Source organism: Lepus europaeus, chromosome 18 (genome assembly GCF_033115175.1).
Source record: "Lepus europaeus isolate LE1 chromosome 18, mLepTim1.pri, whole genome shotgun sequence".
Classification (NCBI taxonomy): Eukaryota; Metazoa; Chordata; class Mammalia; order Lagomorpha; family Leporidae; genus Lepus; species Lepus europaeus.
Window position 1 is genome coordinate 23,811,125 of NC_084844.1, and position 23,069 is coordinate 23,834,193.

At 48.1% G+C, this 23,069-nt stretch overlaps 1 protein-coding gene across 1 annotated transcript in view; it reads left to right on the forward strand.

Annotated features, from left to right (window-relative positions):
• Positions 1-1,445: 1,445 nt before the first annotated feature.
• KPNB1 (karyopherin subunit beta 1) overlaps positions 1,446-23,069 on the forward strand; it is a 29,122-nt gene continuing 7,498 nt past the window's right edge. The window contains exons 1-14 of the mRNA XM_062216885.1: positions 1,446-1,586; positions 1,688-1,746; positions 3,835-4,017; positions 6,372-6,572; positions 8,017-8,169; positions 10,465-10,524; positions 11,103-11,192; positions 11,528-11,638; positions 12,324-12,425; positions 15,929-16,153; positions 18,186-18,377; positions 19,840-19,970; positions 22,177-22,324; positions 22,602-22,673. Coding sequence (XP_062072869.1) covers positions 1,547-1,586; positions 1,688-1,746; positions 3,835-4,017; positions 6,372-6,572; positions 8,017-8,169; positions 10,465-10,524; positions 11,103-11,192; positions 11,528-11,638; positions 12,324-12,425; positions 15,929-16,153; positions 18,186-18,377; positions 19,840-19,970; positions 22,177-22,324; positions 22,602-22,673 — 1,767 coding nt within the window. The 5' untranslated portion in view covers positions 1,446-1,546. The remainder of the gene's footprint in view (positions 1,587-1,687; positions 1,747-3,834; positions 4,018-6,371; positions 6,573-8,016; positions 8,170-10,464; positions 10,525-11,102; positions 11,193-11,527; positions 11,639-12,323; positions 12,426-15,928; positions 16,154-18,185; positions 18,378-19,839; positions 19,971-22,176; positions 22,325-22,601; positions 22,674-23,069) is intronic.

Here is a 23,069-nt window from a genome sequence, read left to right on the forward strand (position 1 = left end):
ACGCTGAACATTTACGCTTAGGAAATCAACCTGGAGCCCACCTGCCAATACTAGAGAAACCCGACACACATGTTCTCTATGTGCATTTTCCTATTAAGGGGGGGGGGGGGGCGGCTTGAGTTTTCCCCAGGACTCTGAACTTTCCAAGCCAAGAACCACGGAGCTTTTGGCCTATGCACCTTCTCGGATTCGAGGATGTGCGTGTACAAGGGCACCCGGGCAGGGTGAACCAAACACTTCTATTTCAAGTACCCGGTAGCTGTGGACAGGGATCTAACGGGAGTCTCTCAGCCCTTCCCTAAGTCACACCTCAGAACAGGTCTCGAATCCTACGAATGGCCTAAGGGGACTCCTGGGGCGGGGGAGGTAAGATGACTGTAGGGTCAAGGGCAGCCAAGAGTCCCCGAGGACAGCCCTGACCAAGCCGCTAGCCGGCTGCTGTGACTCTGGACAAGTCCCATCCCCTCTGGGTCTACTTTCCACATCCGCACACTGGAAGTTGGACCACATGGTCTTCAAGGTCTTCCCCAGCCGAGAGTCTGGCAACAAGTGGAGCTAGCTCGTCGCCCAAGCAGCTTCCTGTGGGCGCGGTGCCGGACTTTAACGGTCTCCCCCTCCCCCGCTCAGGCCCGCCAAGCCCTCCCTCCCCACGCCCCTCCGAGGGCCTGCGCCTCCCCAACCGCAGCCCGGGCTGCAGGGGCACAGCCCCGCCCCTTCCCGGGGGCGTCCCAGCGTGCCTCGCGTCGGGCTCCGACAGCGGCCAGGCGCCTCCCGCCTTTCGGCGCCCCGACCCCGAACTCCTCTCCCGGGCGCCCTATCCTATCAACGTCTAGCATCCCAGCCAATCACGCGGGCCGCGGGTCTCGCTTTGAGCCCACCCTCCTCCCAGCGCCCAGCCGGTCTGAGCGCAAGGCCTTTACCACGGCGACCCAATCAGTGGCTTGCTCCCGCCTGCCCCACCCCAACTTCCCTCCCCCAGGCCAATCCGCGAGCCGCATTCTCCTGCCCGCCCAGCCAACCCGGGCCTTCAAACTAGCGGGCGAATGGACGCACGGCGGCCCTTCAACGCTGACCGCCTGGCCAATTGGGGATTCCGCGTGGCCAAGGCGGCAGCCAATCGCCGCGGAGCGCGGTGCCGCCGCGGAGAGGTCCGGCCCGAATATCCCTCCGCCTTCCTCCCTCCCTCTCTCTCCCTCCCTGCGCGCCGCCCGTTCACTGACTGCCTCCCTTCCTCCTTTCTCCCTCCGCCACCCGAGCACCAGCCGCGCTCTGAGCTGCCCGTGGGGTCCCTCCCCCGCCGCCAGAGGAGCAGCTGCCGCGCCGCCAGCAGCATTTTAGGAGGGCGGAAGGAAGGCGACGGGAGGAAGGGGAGCCGGAGGGACGACTCTCTGCGAGCCGGTGAATGGGCGTGTGGTGACCCCCGCCCCCCACCCCACCCTCCCTTCCCACCCGACCCCCAACCCCCATCCCCAGTCGGAGCCGCCGCCCGAGAGGCCGGACCGTCGTCTTCGGAGGAGCAGCCGCCGCCGCCGCCGCCACCCCCGCCATGGAGCTGATCACCATCCTCGAGAAGACCGTGTCTCCCGGTAGGACTCGGGGGCCGGGGTCGGGCTGAGGTGAGTGGGGGAGGGGGAGGGGAGCCCCGGCCCCTCTGACCCCGCTCCCGGCCCCACTGTCCTCCCCCCAGATCGGCTGGAACTGGAAGCGGCGCAGAAGTTCCTGGAGCGTGCGGCCGTGGAGAACCTGGTGCGTGCCGCCCCGCCGCGGCCCCGTCCCCTGCGTGCGGGGCCTTCCCGCCCTCCCGGAGGCCCAGGCCTCGGGAACCTACCCCGCCCCATCCCGTCCCCCTCCCCCCGCCCCGTCCCCCTCTCCTCCGCGCCCCCCCCGCGCCCGGTCCAACCTAACCCCGCCGTCGGGAAGCCGGTGGGTGTGTCCCGCCCCGGGCCGCGCGGCCGGCCAATGGCGCGGCGCGCCGGGGTGACTGCCGCCCAATCGCCGCGCGGCCTGAGGGCGGCGGTGCAGCGGGAGGGAGAAAGAGCGAGGGGAGGGAAGTTAGGTTGCGCGGCGCTGCGTGTTCAGCAAGGGTGGGGGTTGGGGAGCCGGGCCTAGGGGCCATGTGGAAGCTCGGAGGCCGGCTGCCCGCCCTGCTCTGGCCCGGCCGGCTTCTCCTTCCTGTCCCCGCGGGCCCTGCGGCTCTCCCCACTACTTCCCAGAGCGTCCGCTTTGCTCTGTGCTCCTGGCCAGGCCTGCACCCCCGGCTGCCTCTGAACCCTTCCCACTGGTATTCCTCTCCCTTTCCTGCCTAGTTGGCCCTCTCTTGGGGCTTTTGTGGAGGTCTCCCCGTTTTTCCAGGCCCCGATGACTAGCGACCTCATCGTTAGGGACCTGCGCCCAGGAGATCGGGCCTGTTTTTAATGAAATAGAGGAAAGTCCTCGTTTCTCATTTCCGAAGTCAGGGGGTGCAGGGAAAATGAAGATAGCTCCGCCGCAGGCTGGAGCTTCCTATAGAAATACAGGATTGATTGGTTGGAACGGTCGGGTGCAGCTGTGTTCCTTCTGCTCCTGCTGGGGGATGGGGAGAAGAGGGACCGGTGGATGATACTTGACATCTTTTAAAGGTGCGAGGTAGTAAGGTCTAAATAACACTGTAGCCAAATGTGTTCTTTTGTGTCGTCTGGGGAAGTCATGTCAGCAACAACAAAGTGACAAGGCTCATTTTCTACAAGCTGGGTTTCGCTGGTCTTGTCCTTCCACGTGCCAGTTTTACGCCTCTCTTATCTTGAACTTGGCCCTACAAAAGAGTTTTCCAGTGGTGTAGACCAATCATTGCATTCAGGGTATATTCCTGTTTGTGGGTTTGCTAACGTGCAAGCAGCTTTTTCTCTTATTCCTGACATTCTTCAGTGGTGCGTAATTAATGCAGCTTTTGAAGAATTCTCTCTTGCTGTGATTGCAGGACTTGCCAGTGGTAAGAAAGTGGACTGCTTTTGGCTTTTCCTGTTGTTTGAACTGGGCTTTTTTTTTTCTTTTTTTGGTATGGGATAGAGAATTGTGAAGCAAATAGCTTGGAACCTGTGGGTTAGAAGATTGTGTTTTTTAGGGATCCACTGTGTTCAGTAGACAGCTCAAGTCTAAGGAGCCCTTGGTGTAATGACTGTTGAGTTAAGCATAAAGTCATTTTCCTTAAATGACTTGCCTGGGCATTTTGATCTGTCTGTTTTTTTTCCTGTTTCTAAATATCTACTACTTTCCCTTATCGATGCTTTTTTCTTTGGTCTCCTTCTGCTGAACACCCGCAAGTAAAATATAGAGGATTAGGTACCTAAGTCTGCTTTAGGCTTAAGTATTCCATTTTTTATAAGAGATTAACTGCTTCCAGGGGCTCAAAAACCATCATTCTTTTTGGACTAATCTTTTTGAAATTTAGAGAAGCAATTTTAATTTCTACCCGTTATAACATTCATTCATTCAACAAATATGTATTGAGTATCAAAGGTTGTTCTGGGTGCTTGGAACGCTTCAGCACACATGAAGAATGTACTTGTCAGATTTGCTTAAATTCTGGTGATCTGATAGGGAGATTGGGGCACTGAGGATGATCTCGATAGGAAAATAATGTATCTCCTAAGTAAGTGCTTGGCTACATGAGAAGACGGGTGGCCTCCTTGTATACCAAATAACGTTTATGGGGATCTTGAAGTAGATGTTTTACAGTTCCTGGTATGTCCCAAAAGTGTGTGCTTCCTGCATCCACCCATGACTTGGGTGCTTGATGAACCTCAGTTATTGAAATCCCAAGAGATTTTCATTGGCCCATGCATGTTCTCTTAACAGCCCACTTTCCTTGTGGAACTGTCCAGAGTGCTAGCAAATCCAGGAAACAGTCAGGTTGCCAGAGTTGCAGCTGGTCTACAAATCAAGAACTCTTTGACATCTAAAGACCCAGACATCAAGGCGCAGTACCAGCAGAGATGGCTCGCCATCGATGCCAATGCCCGACGAGAAGTCAAGAACTATGTAAGTAACGCTCCCTCCTTGTAGTCCTGCTGCCTGGGGCACAGAACACATCTTTGTCAGTTTTGTTATTTGCATATGATAGAGCATGAGATTGTGATAGGCTTCTGGTACCTAAACTTCACTTGAAAGCTGTAGTTGATTTAAAATTCTTAACTCAGCTTGTCTAGATGGACTGGAATTCTTTTCAAATGACTGAGGTGGGCGGCAGCAGTTTGGGGAACTTAAACTAGGAGCCAGAGTTTGTAACTAACCTCCGATGAACTGGAGCAGTGAACACGTTGGTGCTGGGTATCGGGACTGCTTCGGGAGTTTGTTAATCCGGAGGTCCCAGGATCTCCAGACTTTGATTCAGCAAAATTGAAGTGAAGCTAAGGGTTATTTTATTTTCTAAACTGAATCCCAAGTGATTGCCTGCTGCCGTCCACCAGCACCTTTGTCTTGCTGAACTTCTGTAGGAAATTCTCACCATTTGGCAGCTTAGTCCTGGCACTGTGTGAAGTCAGAGGAGAATTCATGATCTCTAGGGTGTTTCAGGCCCAAAGATTCTGAAATAGGAATGTGGCATTGATGGTGCTTTTATCTACTTGGCACATTGTAAAAAACTTCCTTTAGGAACACTAGCTTTTTGTTGAAGGCATGGAAAGAATGAGGTGATAAAGTTTGAGGAAAATCGAATGTCTGCTGTTGCTGTGCATCCTGGAGATCTAATGACTTTCTTGTTGAATTCAAAATCCGTACTTAGGTCCTCTTAGTTATTTTCCTATTTCTGTTTTTTAAACAGTTTTAATTAACACATAGTGATGGTGCATGATTCTGGAACACAATACGATGTTCCAGTGTACACAGTGTGTGTGATCAGACGACACCTCCATCTCCTCCTGCCCATCCCACGTCCCAGCATTGCAGCGCCTCCCCTCCAGTCGTCCATGCATTTTTACAGGTCGTGGTGAACCGTAGTTCCTCCATTGTGCTGCAGAGCACTCGGAATTACCGCTTCCATCCACCTGCGTTGGTCTCCATCACCCAGCCTTTGTATGCCTTCTCCCTCTTGGGTTGCAGCTTCAGTCAAACTTGGTTCATACCCATTCAGCTTCAGACACTTGAAACTGATCACCTTGTTTTTTTCTCCCTTCCTACTTTATGTATTTGACATAGCACTGTTGATAAAAGTCCAGCCTAGCTGTGTTAGAGAACAAAACCTTCATGTGGACTCAATCAACTGTTACGGGGTCTAGCTGCTGGGGTGGGGTTAGCAGAGATGTTGGCAAACCAGAGAAGGGGGCCACCTTGGGGGTTGGGGCTCAGTGTTAGCTACTAGCTACAAAGCTGGGTACTAAGTGACCTGCCCCAGTCAACAGAGCTGGCCTGGATCTCTGGCAGCTATTCTTTGCCCTGTGCTCATGCCAGGAACAGTTAACTGTTTGCCTTTGAGTGAACTGGTGATTCTTAGTGAGTTCATTGACTGAATTAGCTGATTGTGGCAATGATTAACCCTGGGTCGATCGCAGCTCCATCCTTTAGCTGTACTTGTGCCTTCACACTTGACATAAATGTCTGTGTGGTGACCATTTGAAGCAAGACATGTTCCAGGAAGAGTGGACCTTGTTTTAATTGGCCTATCTGATTCTTGGTGTCTATTGATGAGAGAATAGGTTTCTGATTTTTGGACAAACAGAATGAATCCTTTCAGATGGCAAGTTAAGCAGGGGTTCCTTCTTAGGTTTGGTCATATCAGTAACTTTGTTTCTCCATTAGAGATGTCTTTATTTAACCAGGTCCATTGTAGTACAGCACAAGTAGACCCCCAGAGTGCCAGGTTGTCAGTGGTTACAGGAAGCAGATTTCACACTTCATGAGAGAGAGAGATGTCTTCCCTCAGTAAGGTTAGACAGGTGTGTGCTGTGGGTGACACCCACCTGGATACCCCAGAGTTGACCTCTTTATGATGTCCCACAGCTCTGACCAGAAAACAAGACCAAACAGCGATTTCTCTGCTGCCACTACAAGGAGCCTGGAACATAAATTTTGTCTCCATCCCTCTCACCTCTCCTTTGGCTAGTTTCCTACTTTGTGTTGAATGTTGAAATGAGATGTATGACTTGGGACAATCTGTTTGGAAGTGGGTGGGGGGCACGGCTGGTGGAGGTGGAGCTGTTTCCACGCGTATTGATTGTGCCCGTGTTGGCTCTGAGGCTGGTTCTTTCTGGATAGTTTTTCTCCTCCTTTTCTATATTATAGGAAAGAATTCAGACGCTGGTATAAGAGGTATAGTGGTAGGTAAAATATGCTCAAATAGTATTAGAAGTTCATATCTTACATGTAACATATTAGTTATTTATGTATTTATTTTGCAGGTTTTACAAACTTTGGGCACAGAAACTTACCGGCCTAGTTCTGCCTCCCAGTGTGTGGCTGGTATTGCTTGTGCAGAGATCCCAGTAAACCAGTGGCCAGAACTTATTCCTCAGCTAGTGGCCAATGTCACAAACCCCAACAGCACAGAGCACATGAAAGAGTCCACGTTGGAAGCTATCGGTTACATTTGCCAAGATATAGTAAGTACTTGCCTGATCCCTCTGGGGTACGTGCCTGTTTCCTCTAGCAGTGATATGTGTGGTGTTAGGGTTGTTCTTTTTATAGGATCATGTTGAAAAGCTACTATGGAGTTGTGTGGAAGTAGGACTGCTTTATTAATTTAGGCTTGTATGTGTGGTTAGCTAACTTACCTTCACATAACTAATCATACCCTAAAATAAAGAAATGCAAGGGGCACAAACTCAAAATGGAAATCCATATGTTTAGAGCTTAGATTCTAGACTTGTAAAATGAGGATATTCTCATGGGAGCATTCTTGACTTGATCCCTTTTGTTAAGATCCTCAGTGCATTTTCATATACTGCCTTATGGAAAAATTTGCCAACTCTTGGTATAGTTGGTTTAGCTATGGAAACTGTAACACAGTATTATTATTATACTTATTTATCTTAAGTTATATTTACTTATTTGGCAGGCAGAATGGCAGGGAGAGATATCCACTGATTTCATTCCCCAGATACTGCAAGAGCTGTAGCTGGTCCTGGCCAGGGCCCCAAGCCAGGAACTCCATCCAGGTTCTCCTATGTGGGTGGCAGGAACCTAAGTATTTGGGTCCTCCGCTACTTCCTGGAGTGCACATTAGCAGGGAGCTGGATTGGAAGTGGAGTTGGACTCAGTCCAGAGGACTCCTGTATGAAATGTAGGCATTCTAAGTGGCAGCTTAACCTGTTGTGCCATGACACCTGCTCCACAGAGACAGACTCCCCAAATGGCCACAACCACCAGTACTGAACCAGACTGAAGCCAGGAGCCAGGAACTCCATCTGGGTCTCTCACATGGAATGCAGGGGCCTAAGAACTTGGGCCGCCTTCCACTGCACTTCCCAGGTGGATTAGCAGGGAGCTGGATCTGAAGCAGAGCAGCCAGCACTTGAGCTGGTACTCCTGTGTGGGATACTGGCATCGCAAGTGGTGGCTTAACCTTCCGCACCACAGTATTAGCCCCAACACAGTATTTTAGATGTAGTCCTCTAAAAGACTTGCTGCTGATGAGGTTAGAACCCCTGGTGTATGTTGGCTTAGAGAACCAAGATTTTGTGCTCAGCTGTTGGTGCTTGGCTCTCATATTCTGAAGCTTTATGTCATTTGGTACATATGGCCAGGAAAACCCAGCAGACTGCCAGCTCCATGTGCACAGAAGAGGAAGAAAAGCTAGTATTACCTCATGCCCAGAGTCGTGATGCCAGTAAGTCAGAGATGAAGTTGACTAACTTGTTTCAGTTCCATTTTGGACTACCAGTGCCATTGGATATTTTGCAGGTGGTTTGCAGTGCTGTCCCCACATGGAAATGAGTGGAAAATGATCACAAAGTCAGGAGACTCAAGTGGATTTTGTAGTTAAAAGGACTGCTGATTAGCTGTGATCTCTTTATTATAGTCATTGCACTTCTCTGCTTGTTTCAGGACCCAGAGCAGCTGCAGGATAAATCCAATGAGATTCTGACTGCCATAATCCAGGGGATGAGGAAAGAAGAGCCTAGTAATAATGTGAAGCTCGCTGCTACCAATGCACTCCTGAACTCACTGGAGTTCACCAAAGCAAACTTTGACAAAGAGGTAAGTTTCTTTTGACAAAAGGTATAGATTTGGAGGGTGTTTCTCCATGAAGTTGATAACTGGGAAAGTACCACCTTGTTTAGGAGTCTTCATTTTCACTCTTGATGAGATTTGGATTGTATGAGATGCAGCCATGGAATAGGTATTTGCCCTTTTCATCAGGCTCTTATAAATAATGTTATCCAAGTGTTTCTTAGCTTAGTTCAAAGTGTGAGAATAGTTTGGGATTAAAAAGAAGACTAGCAATTGCACTGTTTCATACATCCTTCCTAAGGATGCTTTTGAGAACAGTATACGTTATTTTAAAAGAATTATGTATTTGAAAGGCATAGTGACAGGTAAAGGGAGAAACAGATGATCTTTGATCTGCCAGTTTGCTACCAAATGGTCATAGCAGCTGGGACTGGGCCAGGCTGAAGACAGGAACCAGGTTCCATCTGGGTCTCCCACGTGGGAGAGCACCGAGTATTTTGGCTGTTATGTGCTGTCTTTCAGGCACATCAGCAGGGAGCTGGATTAGAGGTGGAGTAGCCAGGACTCAAACTGATGCTACAGTAGTGGATATAAATGTTCTGCCTGGGGCCGATGCTGTGGTGGATTGGGTAAAGCCACCACCTGCAGTGCCGGCATCCCATATAGGCCCTGGTTCGAGTCCCAGCTGCTCCACTTCCCAATCCAGCTTTATGCTTGGCCTGGGAAAGCAGTAGAAGATGGCCTAAGTCCTTTGGCCCCTGCACCACATGGGAGACCTAAAGGAAACTCCTGGCTCCTGGCTTCGGATTGGCACAGCTCCAGCCATAGTGGCCATTATGGGAGTGAACCAGCAGATGGAAGACCTCTCTCTGCCTTTGCCTCTGCCTCTCTGTAACTCTTCCTTTCAAATAAATAAATAAATAAAATAAATGTTTTGCCTGAAAATACTTTTCCCCAATTTATAATGTGGTAAAGCCTGTATAGCAGAATTTGCCCCCCTAACCATTTTGAAGTATCTAATTATCTTCACCTTGCTGTGGAACCAGTCAGCAGAACTTTGTCATCTTGTAGAACTGAAAGTGGATCATTGAGTACCAGCTCCTTTCCCAGCCTCTGGCCACCAGCGTTTCTCTGTGTTTGCTCTCATACTTCATAAAAGCGGGATCATACAGTGTTTGTCTTCTGTAGCTGGTTTATTCCACATACCATGATGCTGGAGGCTCATCCATGTTGTAAGGCTGACTCATGTTCAGGAACTCATCTGGGTTCTCATGTGGGGTGGCAGGGGCCCAAGGATATACGGATATACCACATTTTGTTTAAAATAATCCATTTGGGTTGCTTCCACATGTTGGCTATTGTAAATAATGTTTTTTATTTTTATTTTATTTTTTATTTGAGAGGCAAGAGTTACAGAGAGAGAGAGAGCAAGAGAGCTATCTTCCATCCACTGGTTCAATCCCCAGACGGCTGCAAAGGCCGGAGATGGGCCAATCCAAAGCCAGGAGTTAGGAGCTGCTTCTGAGTCTCCCACACAGTTACAGGGGCCCAAGCATTTGGGGCCATCTTCCACTGCTTTCTCAGGCCATAAGCAGAGCGAGCTGCATCGGAAGAGGAGCAGCTGGGACGTTAACCAGCGTCCATATGGAAGTGGAGGCTTAGTCTACTGTGCCACAGCGCCAGCTCCAGTAATGTGGTTTTTAACATGGTGGCAGATTCTTTTGAGACCTACTCTCATTCTTCTGGCGGTGTATCCATGAGTAGACTTCATGGCTCACAGGGCTGCAGGTATTTTTGGGGGTATGCTTGTTTTTGCTGGTTTTTGGCCTTGTGTTGGAAAGGTATAAGATGACAGAGCAACCTTTATTTCTAATTGATTAAAAAACAGGGTTTTCCTTTTAAATTTCAGATGTAGAAAGGTAACAAATAAGGTTCTTCACTCTCTTCACCCTTTTCTCTCCTGACATTGGATGGAGCTTGGCCACCTTGCAGAAAAACACATTTGGGTGTCTCTAAAATAAAGCAGATGTTTTGCATCCTCTTAACATCTTTTTGTGACCTATGTTTTCCTGTCTACTTCCTGAACTCTCGTTAGTGAAACTCATTTGTGGATTCAAAGATTTGGGACTTCCTTAAGGGCAGGTTCTAGCAGACCCTGGAGGTGAACTTCATGGCCTTCTCCAGGCCACCACTGTTCAAGCAGGAGTTGCTTATGATGCTAGGCTATGTGGACCCAAGGAGATGAGAAGTTTTATCTGTAGAGCCTAGGGATTTTCCTGTGCATAGTTTTTGCTTCCCTGATTATTTTTATTATTCTTGCAGTCCGAAAGGCACTTTATTATGCAGGTGGTCTGTGAAGCCACACAGTGTCCAGATACGAGGGTAAGTGTGAGATCCTGTGACAAATCTGTCTTAAGCCTTCCCTGTGAAATGCCAACTCTGACCTGCCGTTTGAAGATACTAGGAGTCAGACTAGAGAAATAAGGTTTGCTTAATTCTAACTAGATTACCAACCATTCTTCTCCAACATATTGGAGAAGAAGGAATAAAAATAGTCGCATACTACTTCAAAAGTTATTTGGAGATTGCTGTCCTCTTAAAGATAAAGGGTCACTTTCTTGCCCTAGGTTGTCCGAGTGATTGTTCAAATATAGCCATTGAAACAGGTTTCGCTATGGCCTAATCTAAGCACGACTCCTAAGCAGGTGAAAGTGACACATTCAGTTCGAAAAAGCACCAGTGAGTTTAGCTCTGTGTGTGTTGCACAGGTGCTTTTAAAGCACAGGGAAGGACGAGAAAACTGGAGGACGGGATCATGAAAAATGGAGGGCAGATGGCTTCTGGGAGCAGTGACAGCATTGTCATGTGTGCTTCCGTGAACCTTCAGATCACTGACTCAACTCGAGTGAATCTACATTTGTGTCATTATTATTTTAGTAAACAGTTTAATCTCTTTAAAGGTACGAGTGGCTGCTTTACAGAATCTGGTTAAGATAATGTCACTGTATTACCAGTACATGGAGACATACATGGGTCCTGCTCTTTTTGCAGTGAGTATTTTGATTTTATGTTTATAGCTGATTGCAGAGCCCATCATTCTCATTGCTGTTTGGTTCATTCTGTAATCCTACTTACTGTTAGGAAATGAGGGGAATCTGAGAGTTAAGTTTATGCCCAACAGTGGTGTGCCCAGGAAATGTGGGCTATCTTTATGTTGGTAAACAGTGTACTTTAAAAACCTGTTTACTTTACCTTTCATTTCAAACCTAACTTTCATAAGTTATAGTTGAAACTGGAATGTAGTTGAAGAGGGGATTCTAACTTGAATCAGTACTTACTTGGGCCTTGGGGTCCTTTTTTTTTTTTTTTTTTTTTTTTGCTTAAGATCACAATTGAAGCAATGAAAAGTGACATTGATGAAGTGGCCCTACAAGGAATAGAATTCTGGTCCAACGTCTGTGATGAGGAAATGGATTTGGCCATTGAGGCTTCAGAGGTGAGCGGGGAGCTGTTACTCTGGCAGGACTCAATTGTGAACGTCATTCTCCCGGGAAAGCTTTATTCGGAGTAGACTTGGAGGGGAGCACCACTTGCAGGATTTTTCTGCTGCGTAAAGGCCCTCCTTATGGAGACCAAGAATAGTTTTTGACCCCGAGTATGGTGTGACTTATTGAAAGTACTGATAGGAGTACCATGAACACTAGGGGGCAGCAGGCTGTCACGGTTTCCCCAGGTGATGCCTAAGCTCACTTCTTTCCAAGGTCCTAATGCAAGCCCAGGATGTAACTGGTGAGGGAATCAGATAAGGGGAAAGAGGTAACTTTGAATTCAAGCTTTGTTTCCAGCCTTGCTTATCTTTATTTGCTTCAAAAAAAAAAATCCAGACTTATTTTTAGCATTTTTCTATCTCTTGATCCAGAGAGCACTTAGATGTCAGGTTGTTAATACGAATTGAGCTTATGAAAAAGTAATGTAATTCTTAAAGTGGCCTTGGTCCTTTAAGGCAGGTATATGTATATGTATGACCTACAAGAATCTCATTGGAGGACACCTCCAGAGATCACAGTGAAGGTCTATGATCACTCCTTACCCCGTGTGTTTCTGTTACAGACCCCTAGGCACCTCTCGTTATAGTTATAGCCCTTACTATCTTAGCTTGTTGGCTTTCTGTTTCTCCTTAGGCAGCAGAGCAAGGACGGCCCCCTGAGCATACCAGCAAATTTTATGCCAAGGGAGCACTACAATATCTCGTCCCAATCCTGACACAGACACTGACTAAGCAGGTGAGTTCTTGGCCAACTCGAACCAGATGTGCTACAAAACTTGATTCAGGTTGGGTTGGTTTGGTGGGGAACAGTTTCCATGACAGGCCTGGACCGCCCATCTGTGTAGGTAACTCAAGAACAGCTGAGCTGGATCTGTTAGATCCCTGGGGCCCTGAGCAGAGTGTGTGGAGAAATGGGTCTAAATGTCCCTGATGGGTCTCCATCAGGAATGAGCCACACACTGCTGTGATTGCCTGAATGCTGAACTGTCCAGACTGACAGAAAAGAGCTGTTTGTTTCAGGCTACTGGAATATCTGTTCCTCTGTGTCTCTCCCCCAAGAGGATGACATGGCACCGAGGCACTGTCTGTCTACTTCCCTCCCATTTTTTTCCCTTCCTGGCTCTATCTATTCCTGAACTATGCCCACGTGGGTGTGTGTGTACTTTCCCACCTTCTAAATAAACTTCACCACTTGTGCACCAAAAAAATGTCTAGGATGCTTTCACGGTTTCACAGAATATCTATATTTTTAAATGCTGATAAGGGTTGTGTGTGAGTTTTTCATATGGAACTCTGACCCGCGCCCCCAAAGAAATTGCTCTACTGATCCTATAAGACGATTCATGTAAATATAAGTACAAGGCAGAAGATTTGCCGATGGTTTGGGTGTAGTTAGGAAAAGAACAGTTACTGCTAACACATCTGTCAGGCTCCATTTTTCTCTTAACTGGAGGTATTGTGGTGGCACCTGGCACCTGGTTTGAGAAGTTTCTGTCTCCTCGTCTTTTCCACACATGACATTTTTGCTGATAACTTGGAACACTGCAAAATGTGTTTGTACAAATGAATGTAATTGTTTTTGGGGGATTTACATGACTTTAGATAATAGCAGTGTAAAAGATAAGTAGAGAGATGTTTGGTTTGAAATGGACTTGGTATTCCCCCATAAGTTTTCATCTCATCTGTCAATTGTGTGGGTTTTTTTGTTTGTTTTTTAAAGAGTTGCAGAGAGAGGGAGAGACAGAACCAATGGCCAGTGTTGGGACAGACTAAAGCTGGGCCATCCATCCTGGTCTCCCACATGGGTGGCAGGGGCCCAAGCACTTTGGCCATCCTCCACTGCCTTTCCCAAGCCATTAGCAGCAGGGAGCTAGATTGGAAGTGGAGCCTTTGGAACATGAACCAGTGCTGCAGACAGCAGTTTCACCTTCTATGCCACAATGCTGGTCCCTCATTTTTCATTTTTTACAGTAGTGTTTTTTTTTTTTTTTTTTAAAGATTTATTGATTTGAAAGTATTAGAGAAAGGGAGAGACAAACATTTTGTATCTACCAGTTCACTCCCCAGGTGGCCACGATGGACCAGGCTGGAGCCAGAAGCTTAATCTGGGTCTCCTGTGTGGGTGTCAGGGGCCCAAACATTTGGGCCGTCTTCCATTGCCTTTTCTAGCAGGGAGCTGGATCAGACACCCATATGGGATGTCAGCGTCACAAGTGGCAGCTTTACTCACTACGCCAGCCCCTTACAATTCTAGTTTTTTATCTTAAGTTATGCATATGGTTTTCTGAAACTGCGTAGGCAGCCACCCTTAAATTACTGCATATTGTGAATGGCTGCAGTAAGGAAGGTGGACCCTAGGTCATAATTTTTTTGTTGGAAAGGGACAGATAGAGGGAGAGAAAGGTCTTCCATCCATTGGTTCACTTCCCAGATGGCTACAACTGGGGTTGGGCCAGTCTAAAGCCAGAGGCCTGGAATTCCATCTGGGTCTTCCATGGATTGGCAGGGGCCCAAGTACTTAGGACATCTTTTGCTGCTTAGATGCCTCAGCTGGGAGCTGGTGGACAGTGGGGCAGCTGGGACTCAAACCAGTACTCAGAAGGGTTGCCATAGTTACAAAGTCTTTTTTTGTGTGATTTGTGTTTATGAACATTTATTGAATTGTTTTTATTTATTTATTTGTTTATTTGAAAGTCAGAGTTATACAGAGAGAGAGAGAGAGGTCTTCCATCCACTGGTTCATTCCCCAGATGGCTGCAATGGCCAGAGCTGTGCCAACCCAAAGCCAGGAGCTTCTTCTGGTCTCCCATGTGGGTGCAGGGGCCCAAGCACTTGGGCCATCTTCTGCTGCCTTCCCAGGCCATTGCAGAGAGCTGGATGGGAAGTGGAGCAGCTGGGTCTCGAACTGGCACCCATATGGGATGCCCATGCTTTAGGCCAGGGCATTAACCTGCTGCACCACAGCGCTGGCCCCACATTTATTGAATTGTGACTGTTAATAGCACCTCAGAGGCTGTTTTCATATCTTCTTCCCACTCATGAACTCCCTTGCTTTCTTGACCTTTAATTCCATAGATTAATTTTGGTTGATTTTTGGACAAAAATCGTGTACCTTCCACTTACTTGTTCTACTTTTTTTTTTTTTTTTAAAGATTTATTTGAAAGGCAGAATTAAAGAGAGGCAGAGAGATCTTCATCTGCTATTTCAATCCCCAAGTGGCTGCAATGGTCAGAGCTGTGCCTATCCAAAGTCAGCAGCCAGGAGCTTCTTGTTCTCCCAGGAGGGTGCAGGGGCCCAAGCACTTGAGCCATCTTCTGGTTCCCCAGGTCATAGCAGAGAGATAGATCAGAAGTGGAGCAGCCGGGTCTTGAATTGGTGCCCATATGGGATGCTGATACTACAGGCTGCAGCTTTACCTGCTGTGCCACAGTGTCAACCCCCTGCTCTAAAGTTTTGTTTATTTGAAAAGGAGAGGGACAGAGGGAGGAATCTTCTACTTGCTGGTTCATTCCCCAAATGCCCTCAACAGCTGGAGCTGGACCAGGCCAAAACCAGGAAGCCCAAGCTCTCGGGCCATCATCTGCTGCCTCCCCAAGTGTCTTAGCAGAAATTACATTGCTGGGACTTGAATCAGCACTTGACTAATGGGATATACATGTCCCAAATGGCAGCTAAACTTGTGCCACAAAGCCCATCCATAGACATATTTGAGATTGATTGTTGCATGTAGCCAAAGTTTGTTCATTCTATTGTTTTGTGTAGTACTAGGTAGAATCTTTCATCTGCATCTTGTATGCAGACTGTATTGTAATTTAATATTTTTGAAAGGCATTGTTACAATGAAAGAAATCTTCCATCTGCTGGTTCACTTCCCAGATGACCACAACAGCCAGGGGGCTGTGTCAGGCTGAAGCTAGGTGCCCAGAATCCATTTGGGTCTCCCATGTGGGTGCAGGGGCCCAAGGACCTGGGCCATCTTCCACTGCCTTCCCAGGTGCATTAGCAGAGAGCTGGATTGGAAGTGGTGCAACTGATAGTTGAACTGGCCCTCATGTGGGATACTGCCCATGGCAGCTTAACCTGCTGCACCACAGCACTACCCCTTATTTTGTAATGTATCACTGTGGAAGAGATCAAATATAAAGGTTTAGTATTGTATACTTCCTTGGAGTTTACGTTGGAGTGGTCAGAGAACCTTTGGAATTAAAATCATTCTTAGCACCACGTTCTTTCACCAGGATGAAAATGATGATGATGATGATTGGAACCCCTGCAAAGCAGCAGGGGTGTGCCTCATGCTCCTGGCCACCTGCTGTGAAGATGACATCGTCCCCCACGTCCTTCCCTTCATTAAGGAGCACATCAAGAACCCAGATTGGCGATATCGGGATGCAGCAGTGATGGCTTTCGGCTGTATCTTGGAAGGACCAGAGCCCAATCAGCTCAAACCACTGGTTATACAGGTGAAACCAATGGAATTTTGGGGTAGAAAGTGAAAGTAGGATTTTTTAATTTATTTTTTTTTTTATGGCGTAAGTCCTATGACCCAGGAAGTTGAAAAGTTTCCCCTTAATCCCTCTTGTCCGGGTACCCTTTCAACTTGATATTTATCCTTGCAGCTTTGTTAGATATTGCCTCCAAAACTAACGATGGGATTAATAGTCCATCCTTTGGGCAGAGTGATATCTGTAACAATCTCCTGTGGAAGTACTGTGTTTATTTTGCATAGTGTATATAGAACTTGATGCTTCGGATGTAGCCTGATGCCGTCCTAGCTGCATCCTGGAAGCGGAGCACTCGTGCAGCCTGCTGACAGTATCTACACCACATCAGGTGGAACTGGAGTTCCATAAAGGGAGAAGGACTTTTCGTAACTCATTTTATTTGTATTAGTTTGACAGATATTTTAAGCGTGTGTTTTATAAAAGATTTTAGGGATATATATATATATATATATATATATTTTTTTTTTGGACAGGCAGAGTGGACAGTGAGAGAGAGACAGAGAGAAAGGTCTTCCTTTTCTGTTGGTTCACCCTCCAATGGCCGCTGTGGCCGGTGTACCGCGCTGATCCGAAGCCAGGAGCCAGGTGCTTCTCCTGGTCTCCCATGGAGTGCAGGGCCCAAGGACTTGGGCCATCCTCCTCTGCACTCCCAGGCCACAGCAGAGAGCTCGCCTGGAAGAGGGGCAACCGGGACTAGAACCTGGTGTTCCGGCGCCGCAAGGCCTATATATTATTTAGCCTAGTGAGCCGCGGCTCTGGCCTATATATTATTTTTTTTTAATTTGACAGGTAGAGCTATAGAGAGTGAGAGAGACAGAGAAAGGTCTTCCTTTGGTTCACCCCCCAAATGGCCGCTACGGCTGGAGCTACGCTGATCTGAAGCCAGGAGCCAGGTGTTTCTTCCTGGTCTCCCATGCGGGTGCAGGGCCCAAGCACTTGGGCCATCCTCCACTGCACCCCCGGGCCACAGCAGAGAGCTGGACTGGAAGAGGAGCAGCCGGGACTAGAACCTGGCACCCATATAGGATGCTGGCGCCTCAGGTGGAGGATTAGCCAAGTGAGCCACAGCGTTAGCCCCAGGGATATTTTGAGTTAAAATCCATTTGTCAGCATTTCCTGTTTTGAAGTAGCAATCAGCATGATTTATTGTTTTGTTTGAGAGGCAGAGTCAGTGAGCTTCCATCCACTGGTTCACTCCCCAAATGTCCGCAACAGGCACGTTCCAGGCTGAAGCCGGAAACTGAGAACTCAGTATAGGTCTCCCACATTGGTAGCAGGGACCCAGGTACTTGAGCCGTCACCTGCTGCCTCCCAGGGTTTGCATTAGAAGGAAGCTGGAATTGGCAGCAAAGCCCGTGCTCAAAATCCATGTGGGCATCAACTGCCAGTGAACAACAGAGTTAACAGAGAGGGAGAGACAGATCTTCATCCACTAGTTCTCTCCCCAACTGGCTGCAACAGCCAGAGCTGAACCCGTCCAAAGGCAGGAGCTTCTTCCAGGTCTCCCATGTGGGTACAGGGGCCTGAGCACTTGGGCCATCCTCCACTGCTTTCCCAGGCATGTTAGCAGGGAGCTAGATGGGAAGTGGAGCAGCCAGGACTTGACTAGCACCCATATGGAATGTCAGTGTCGCAGATGGCTTTACCTGCTACACCACAGTGATGGAGATAGATCTTCATCCACTGGTTCACTTCCCAAATGGCCACAACAGTTGGCTCTGGACCAGGCTGAAGCCATCCTGGGTATAGGGGCCCAAGGAGTTGGGCCATCCTCCACTGCCTTCCCAGGAGCATTAGCAAGGAGCTGGATTAGAAGTGAAACAGCCAAGACTGAAACCAGTGCCTGTATATGGGAAGCTGGTATTAGGTGGCGGTGGCAGCAGCTTAAGTTGTGCCACAAAACTAGCCCCAACTTTATCTTTATTGAGAGACAGAGTCAACATGAGTCTTAATCTTTGTTTTGTTTTGCTAATAACTGTTGTATTTGTAGGCTATGCCCACCCTCATAGAATTAATGAAAGACCCAAGTGTAGTTGTTCGAGATACAACTGCGTGGACTGTGGGCAGAATTTGTGAACTGCTCCCTGAAGCTGCCATCAATGATGTCTACTTGGCTCCCCTGCTACAGTGTCTGATTGAGGGCCTCAGTGCTGAACCCAGAGTGGCATCAAATGTGTGCTGGGTAAGGGGTTTTTTCCTGGTGAGAGAAAAGGAGTTTGCCTGAACCATGGCAAGAAAGTGGGAGGTGAGGGGTGAGGGGGAGAAATTGACCTTCCTCACTGGAAGACTTTTGGAATAGCATCTCCTGTCTGATTTCCTCAGTTAAAGTGCGGGGGAGATGCCAGCCACGGGAGCCAGGGGGAGCTGTTGACTCATGGCGACTGGCTCCCACACGACTTAGAACAGTCATAGTAACGCAGCAGGGAAACTCTGTGGAGTTGCTTTTCTTTCTTGAATTGCTTGGGGACAAGAAATTTTGATTAAGGGTGAGAGTTGTTGGCTACAAGAAGCATCATTGCTGAGAAGAGAGAAAGGGAAGGAAGGTAGGCGGCCTAAACACTGAGTCAGTGTGGGCTGCATGTAATTGGGGCTTTTGAGGGAATGGGAGAGAAGTGCTAATGAGGAAGGAGTGGGGCAGGAAGCCTTCCTGTACATGAGAGGTGAAATGGCAACCCCTGGGGTAGGTGAAGGTTTCTGTTCCCTCGGAATCTCCCCGAGGGGTGGCACCTGGCCCGCCATCGGCTGCTTTCCCAGGCGCATTAGCAGGGAGCTGGACCAGAAGTGGAGGAGCCGGGACTTGAACCAGCACTCACTTGGGATGCCGGCATCCCAGGCAGCCGTTTAACTCACTCTGCAACAAAGCTGGCCCTTGAATATTTTATTTTAAAGAAATCTGTCAAATGTTAAGTTGTCTTGAGATGATCTTTTTTTTTTAAAAAAAAAATTATTTATTTGAAAGAGGAGAGGAGAGGCAGAGAGAGAGTATTCCATCTGATGGTTCACTCCTCAGTTGGCCTCAACGACCAGAGCTGCACCCATCCGAAGCCAGGAGCTTCTTCTGGCTCTCCCACATGGGTGCAGGGGCCCAAAGGACTTGGACCATCTTCTGCTTTCCCAGGCCGTAGCAGAGTGCTGGATTGGAAGTGGAGCAGTTGGGTCTCGAACCGGCGCCCATATGGGATGCCGGCGCTTCAGGCCAGGGTGTTACCCCACCTTGCCACAGTGCCAGCCCCTTGAGATGAACTTGACAGAAACGTTGGAGGTTCACTAGCTTTTGTTCATTCTGAGGTCAATTGGAAAGAAACACTACCCAAGATGGCTTTTAACTTACTTGAAAGAATTAGTGGGGGAGAGACAGAGCACTTCCCTCTGCTGGTTCACTCCCCAGATGACTGCAGTGGCTGGGGCTTGACCTGACTGAAGCCAAGAGCTTCATCTGGGTCTGTGCTGTGGGTGGCAGGGGCCTAAACACTTGGCATTTCTGAGGACATGAAGAAGCTGGATCAGAAGTGGAGCAGCCAGGGCTCCAGTTGGTGCCCACACGGCATGACTGCATTGCAGGCAGTGGCTTTACGCACCATGCCGCAACCCTGGCCCCTGGAGTGGGGTTTGTTTCAAGATAACAATAAATCTCTGCGTTTCAGGCTTTCTCCAGCCTGGCTGAAGCTGCTTATGAGGCTGCAGATGTAGCTGATGATCAGGAGGAACCGGCCACCTACTGCTTATCTTCCTCATTTGAACTCATAGTTCAGAAGCTCCTGGAGACCACAGACAGGTAACTGATCTCCTGTACAGAAGGTGTGATGTCTGGGTGCCCAACTCTGTTACATTGTGTGCAGAATGCGCAGCCTAATCACAGAAACATGAGACAGGAGCGCACTGTATCTGCTCTAGAGAGATTGAAAGTATCCTTAAGAAATTACATGTTTACAGGCGTGGGGAATGGCTAGCCCATCAGCATATAAGTTCCATGAAATCATTTGGTCTGTACCTGCCAAGGCAACCACAGATGGGACTTGAAATTCAATAAATCTAGTTATTAGCAAACCAATTTTTTAAGCAGGCTAATTTTTAAGTTGATAATTTTCAATTGTCCTCTAATGATATTACAGATACCCAGTGGCCCTTAACAGAAAAAAGGGTTCTGTACTCCCAAGTTTAGATAAGAGTTGGGAGTGGGGACTTGACCTAGCAGTAAGGACGCTGTGTTCCATATTGGAGCGCCTGGGTTTGGGTTTGATGCCTGGCTTCCTGTGGCTCCTGATTTCCAGCTGCGAAGGTGGTTCCAGAGATGCGGAGGTAATTGGGTTCTTACTGCCCTTTAAATGGGAGACCTAGATTGAGTCCTTGGCTCCTGGACAAATCAAGATAGTGTCTGGCTCTCTATGAGAGTATACGCCACTTTTCTTCATTCACCAAGAGATGTCATTATATACAGTCTTGCACAGAGAAATGGGGAAGGACTAGTTAAACACGGAAGAATTTATGCCTGGTCCCTTCCTAATGGTTTACTTTTTAGTTCACACAAAACACAAAGATTAAAGGTTGTTCCTAAATTAGGATTCCTTTAAACATTTCAGAAAGCCCTATTTCAGACCTTCTTTTGAGAGATACAGAGAGCTCCCATCTGCTAGTTCACTCCAAATGCCCACAGTGGACAGGGCTGAGCTGGGACCTGGGAATGCAACCCAGATGTGAACACCACTGCCTCCCTGCGTGTACATTAGCAGACAGCTAGATCCAGGAGCTAGAACTGGGAATTGAACCCAAGGACTCCAGTGTGCAATGTGGGCATTTAAAAAAAAATTTAATTTATATGTTTGAAAGTTAAAATTAGGCCGGCGCCGCGGCTCAATAGGCTAATCCTCCGCCTTGCGTCGCCAGCACACCGAGTTCTAGTCCCGGTCAGGGCACCAGATTCTATCCTGATTGCCCCTCTTCCAGGCCAGCTCTCTGCTGTGGCCAGGGAGTGCAGTGGAGGATGGCCCAAGTGCTTGGGCCCTGCACCCCATGGGAGACCAGGAGAAGCACCTGGCTCCTGTCATCAGAGCAGCGCGGTGCGCTGGCCGCAGCGCGGCTGCCATTGGAGGGTGAACCAACGGTAAAGGAAGACCTTTCTCTCTGTCTCTCTCACTGTCCACTCTGCCTGTCAAAAAAAAAAGAGAGAGGGAGATACCGGGTTTTTTTAGACAGAGACAGAAAGGCCTTCCTTTTTCCACTGGCTCACCCCCCAAATGGCCACTACAGCCGGCGCGCTGCGCCAATCTGAAGCCAGGAGCCAGGTGCTTCTCCTGGTCTCCCATGGGGTGCAGGGCCCAAGCACTTGGGCCATCCTCCACTGCCTTCCCGGGCCACAGTAGAGAGCTGGCCTGGAAAAGGGGCAACTGGAACAGAATCTGGCACCCCGACCGGGACTAGAACCCTGGGTACTGGTGCCACAGGTGGAGGATTAGCCAAGTGAGCCGCGGTGCCCGGTCCCTTTTTTTTTTTTTTTTTAAAGATTTATTTATTTATTTGAGAGGCAGAGAGAATCTTCAAGACGATAGTTCACTCCCCAAATGGCTGCAATAGCCGAAGCTGACCTGATCCAAAGCCAGGAACCAGGACCTTCCTCCAGGTCTCCCATGTGGGCTCAGGGGCCCAAGGACTTGGGCCATCCTCCACTGCTTTCCCAGGTGCGTTATCAGGAATCTAGATTGGAAGTAAGAGCATCTGGGACTTGAACCGGCACTGCAGATAGCAGCTTAATGCCCTGCGACTTGGGCATTTTAACAGGTCTGGAGACCATAACCAACATAGACATTGCTTGCAGAGACCTTTTTGGAAGTTGGATTCTTGGATATTTTGTTGCTAAATTCAAGCCTGGCCGCCGATCATGTCAGTGTGGGTTCTTACTTTTGGCCAGTGTCTATGTCATAACAGCTCCTCTGTCCTTTCTTAATCAGTTGAGGCTTAAAAACTTTCCTGTGTGTTCCGTGCAGACCTGATGGCCACCAGAACAACCTGAGGAGTTCTGCGTATGAATCTCTCATGGAGATCGTGAAAAACAGCGCCAAGGACTGCTACCCTGCAGTGCAGAAAACAACCCTGGTCATCATGGAGCGGCTGCAGCAGGTGCTTCAGATGGAGGTGAGCCAGCATCCCTGGCTGTTTGAGAGGGGCAGCACCTTGGACACACGACTATTTGGTGTTTCAGTATATATTTTCTTAGAAAGATGTCATGCTATACAAAAACTATTACAATTTTACATAAGCATTACTTGGCACAGTTTACTCGTGCATGTGGGTTATGTGTTTTTATTTACTTTCCTACGTTAGCATTAATAAAGATAACTTAATGGTCTCAGGAACCCTAACAAGAGTGGAAAGATTCTGTTTAGAACACGTTTTCTTTTTTTCCTTATAGTCACATATCCAGAGCACATCCGATAGGATCCAGTTCAATGACCTTCAGTCTTTACTCTGCGCAACTCTTCAGGTATGCTAGAGCTGTATCACTTAATAGCTCTGAGGAAGAAACTGAGTGTCTCAGGGTGACAAGTCCATGTACACAGAGAACTGTGCAGTTGTGAAGGTAGATGGTGCTGATCTGAAGCTCTCACAAGGCTTTGGGGTGTGATTGATTGGAAGAGTAATTTCCTGTCTATCCAGAAAAATCAAGTTTGTCTTTTTCACAGTATAAAGAAGGAAATTACTTAGTGTGTGATGGTCCCTCCCAGCTGTACAGCTAGTTTATATTAGCCCCTTTTAGTCTTGGTTGTCATTAGGTTGTATAAACTTAAATTAGATTTGATTTCCAACTATGGTTTACTTGGCTACAAATATATCTTTGAGTTTCTACCTTTGTCTTTGTTGTTGTTGTTAAACAAATTTT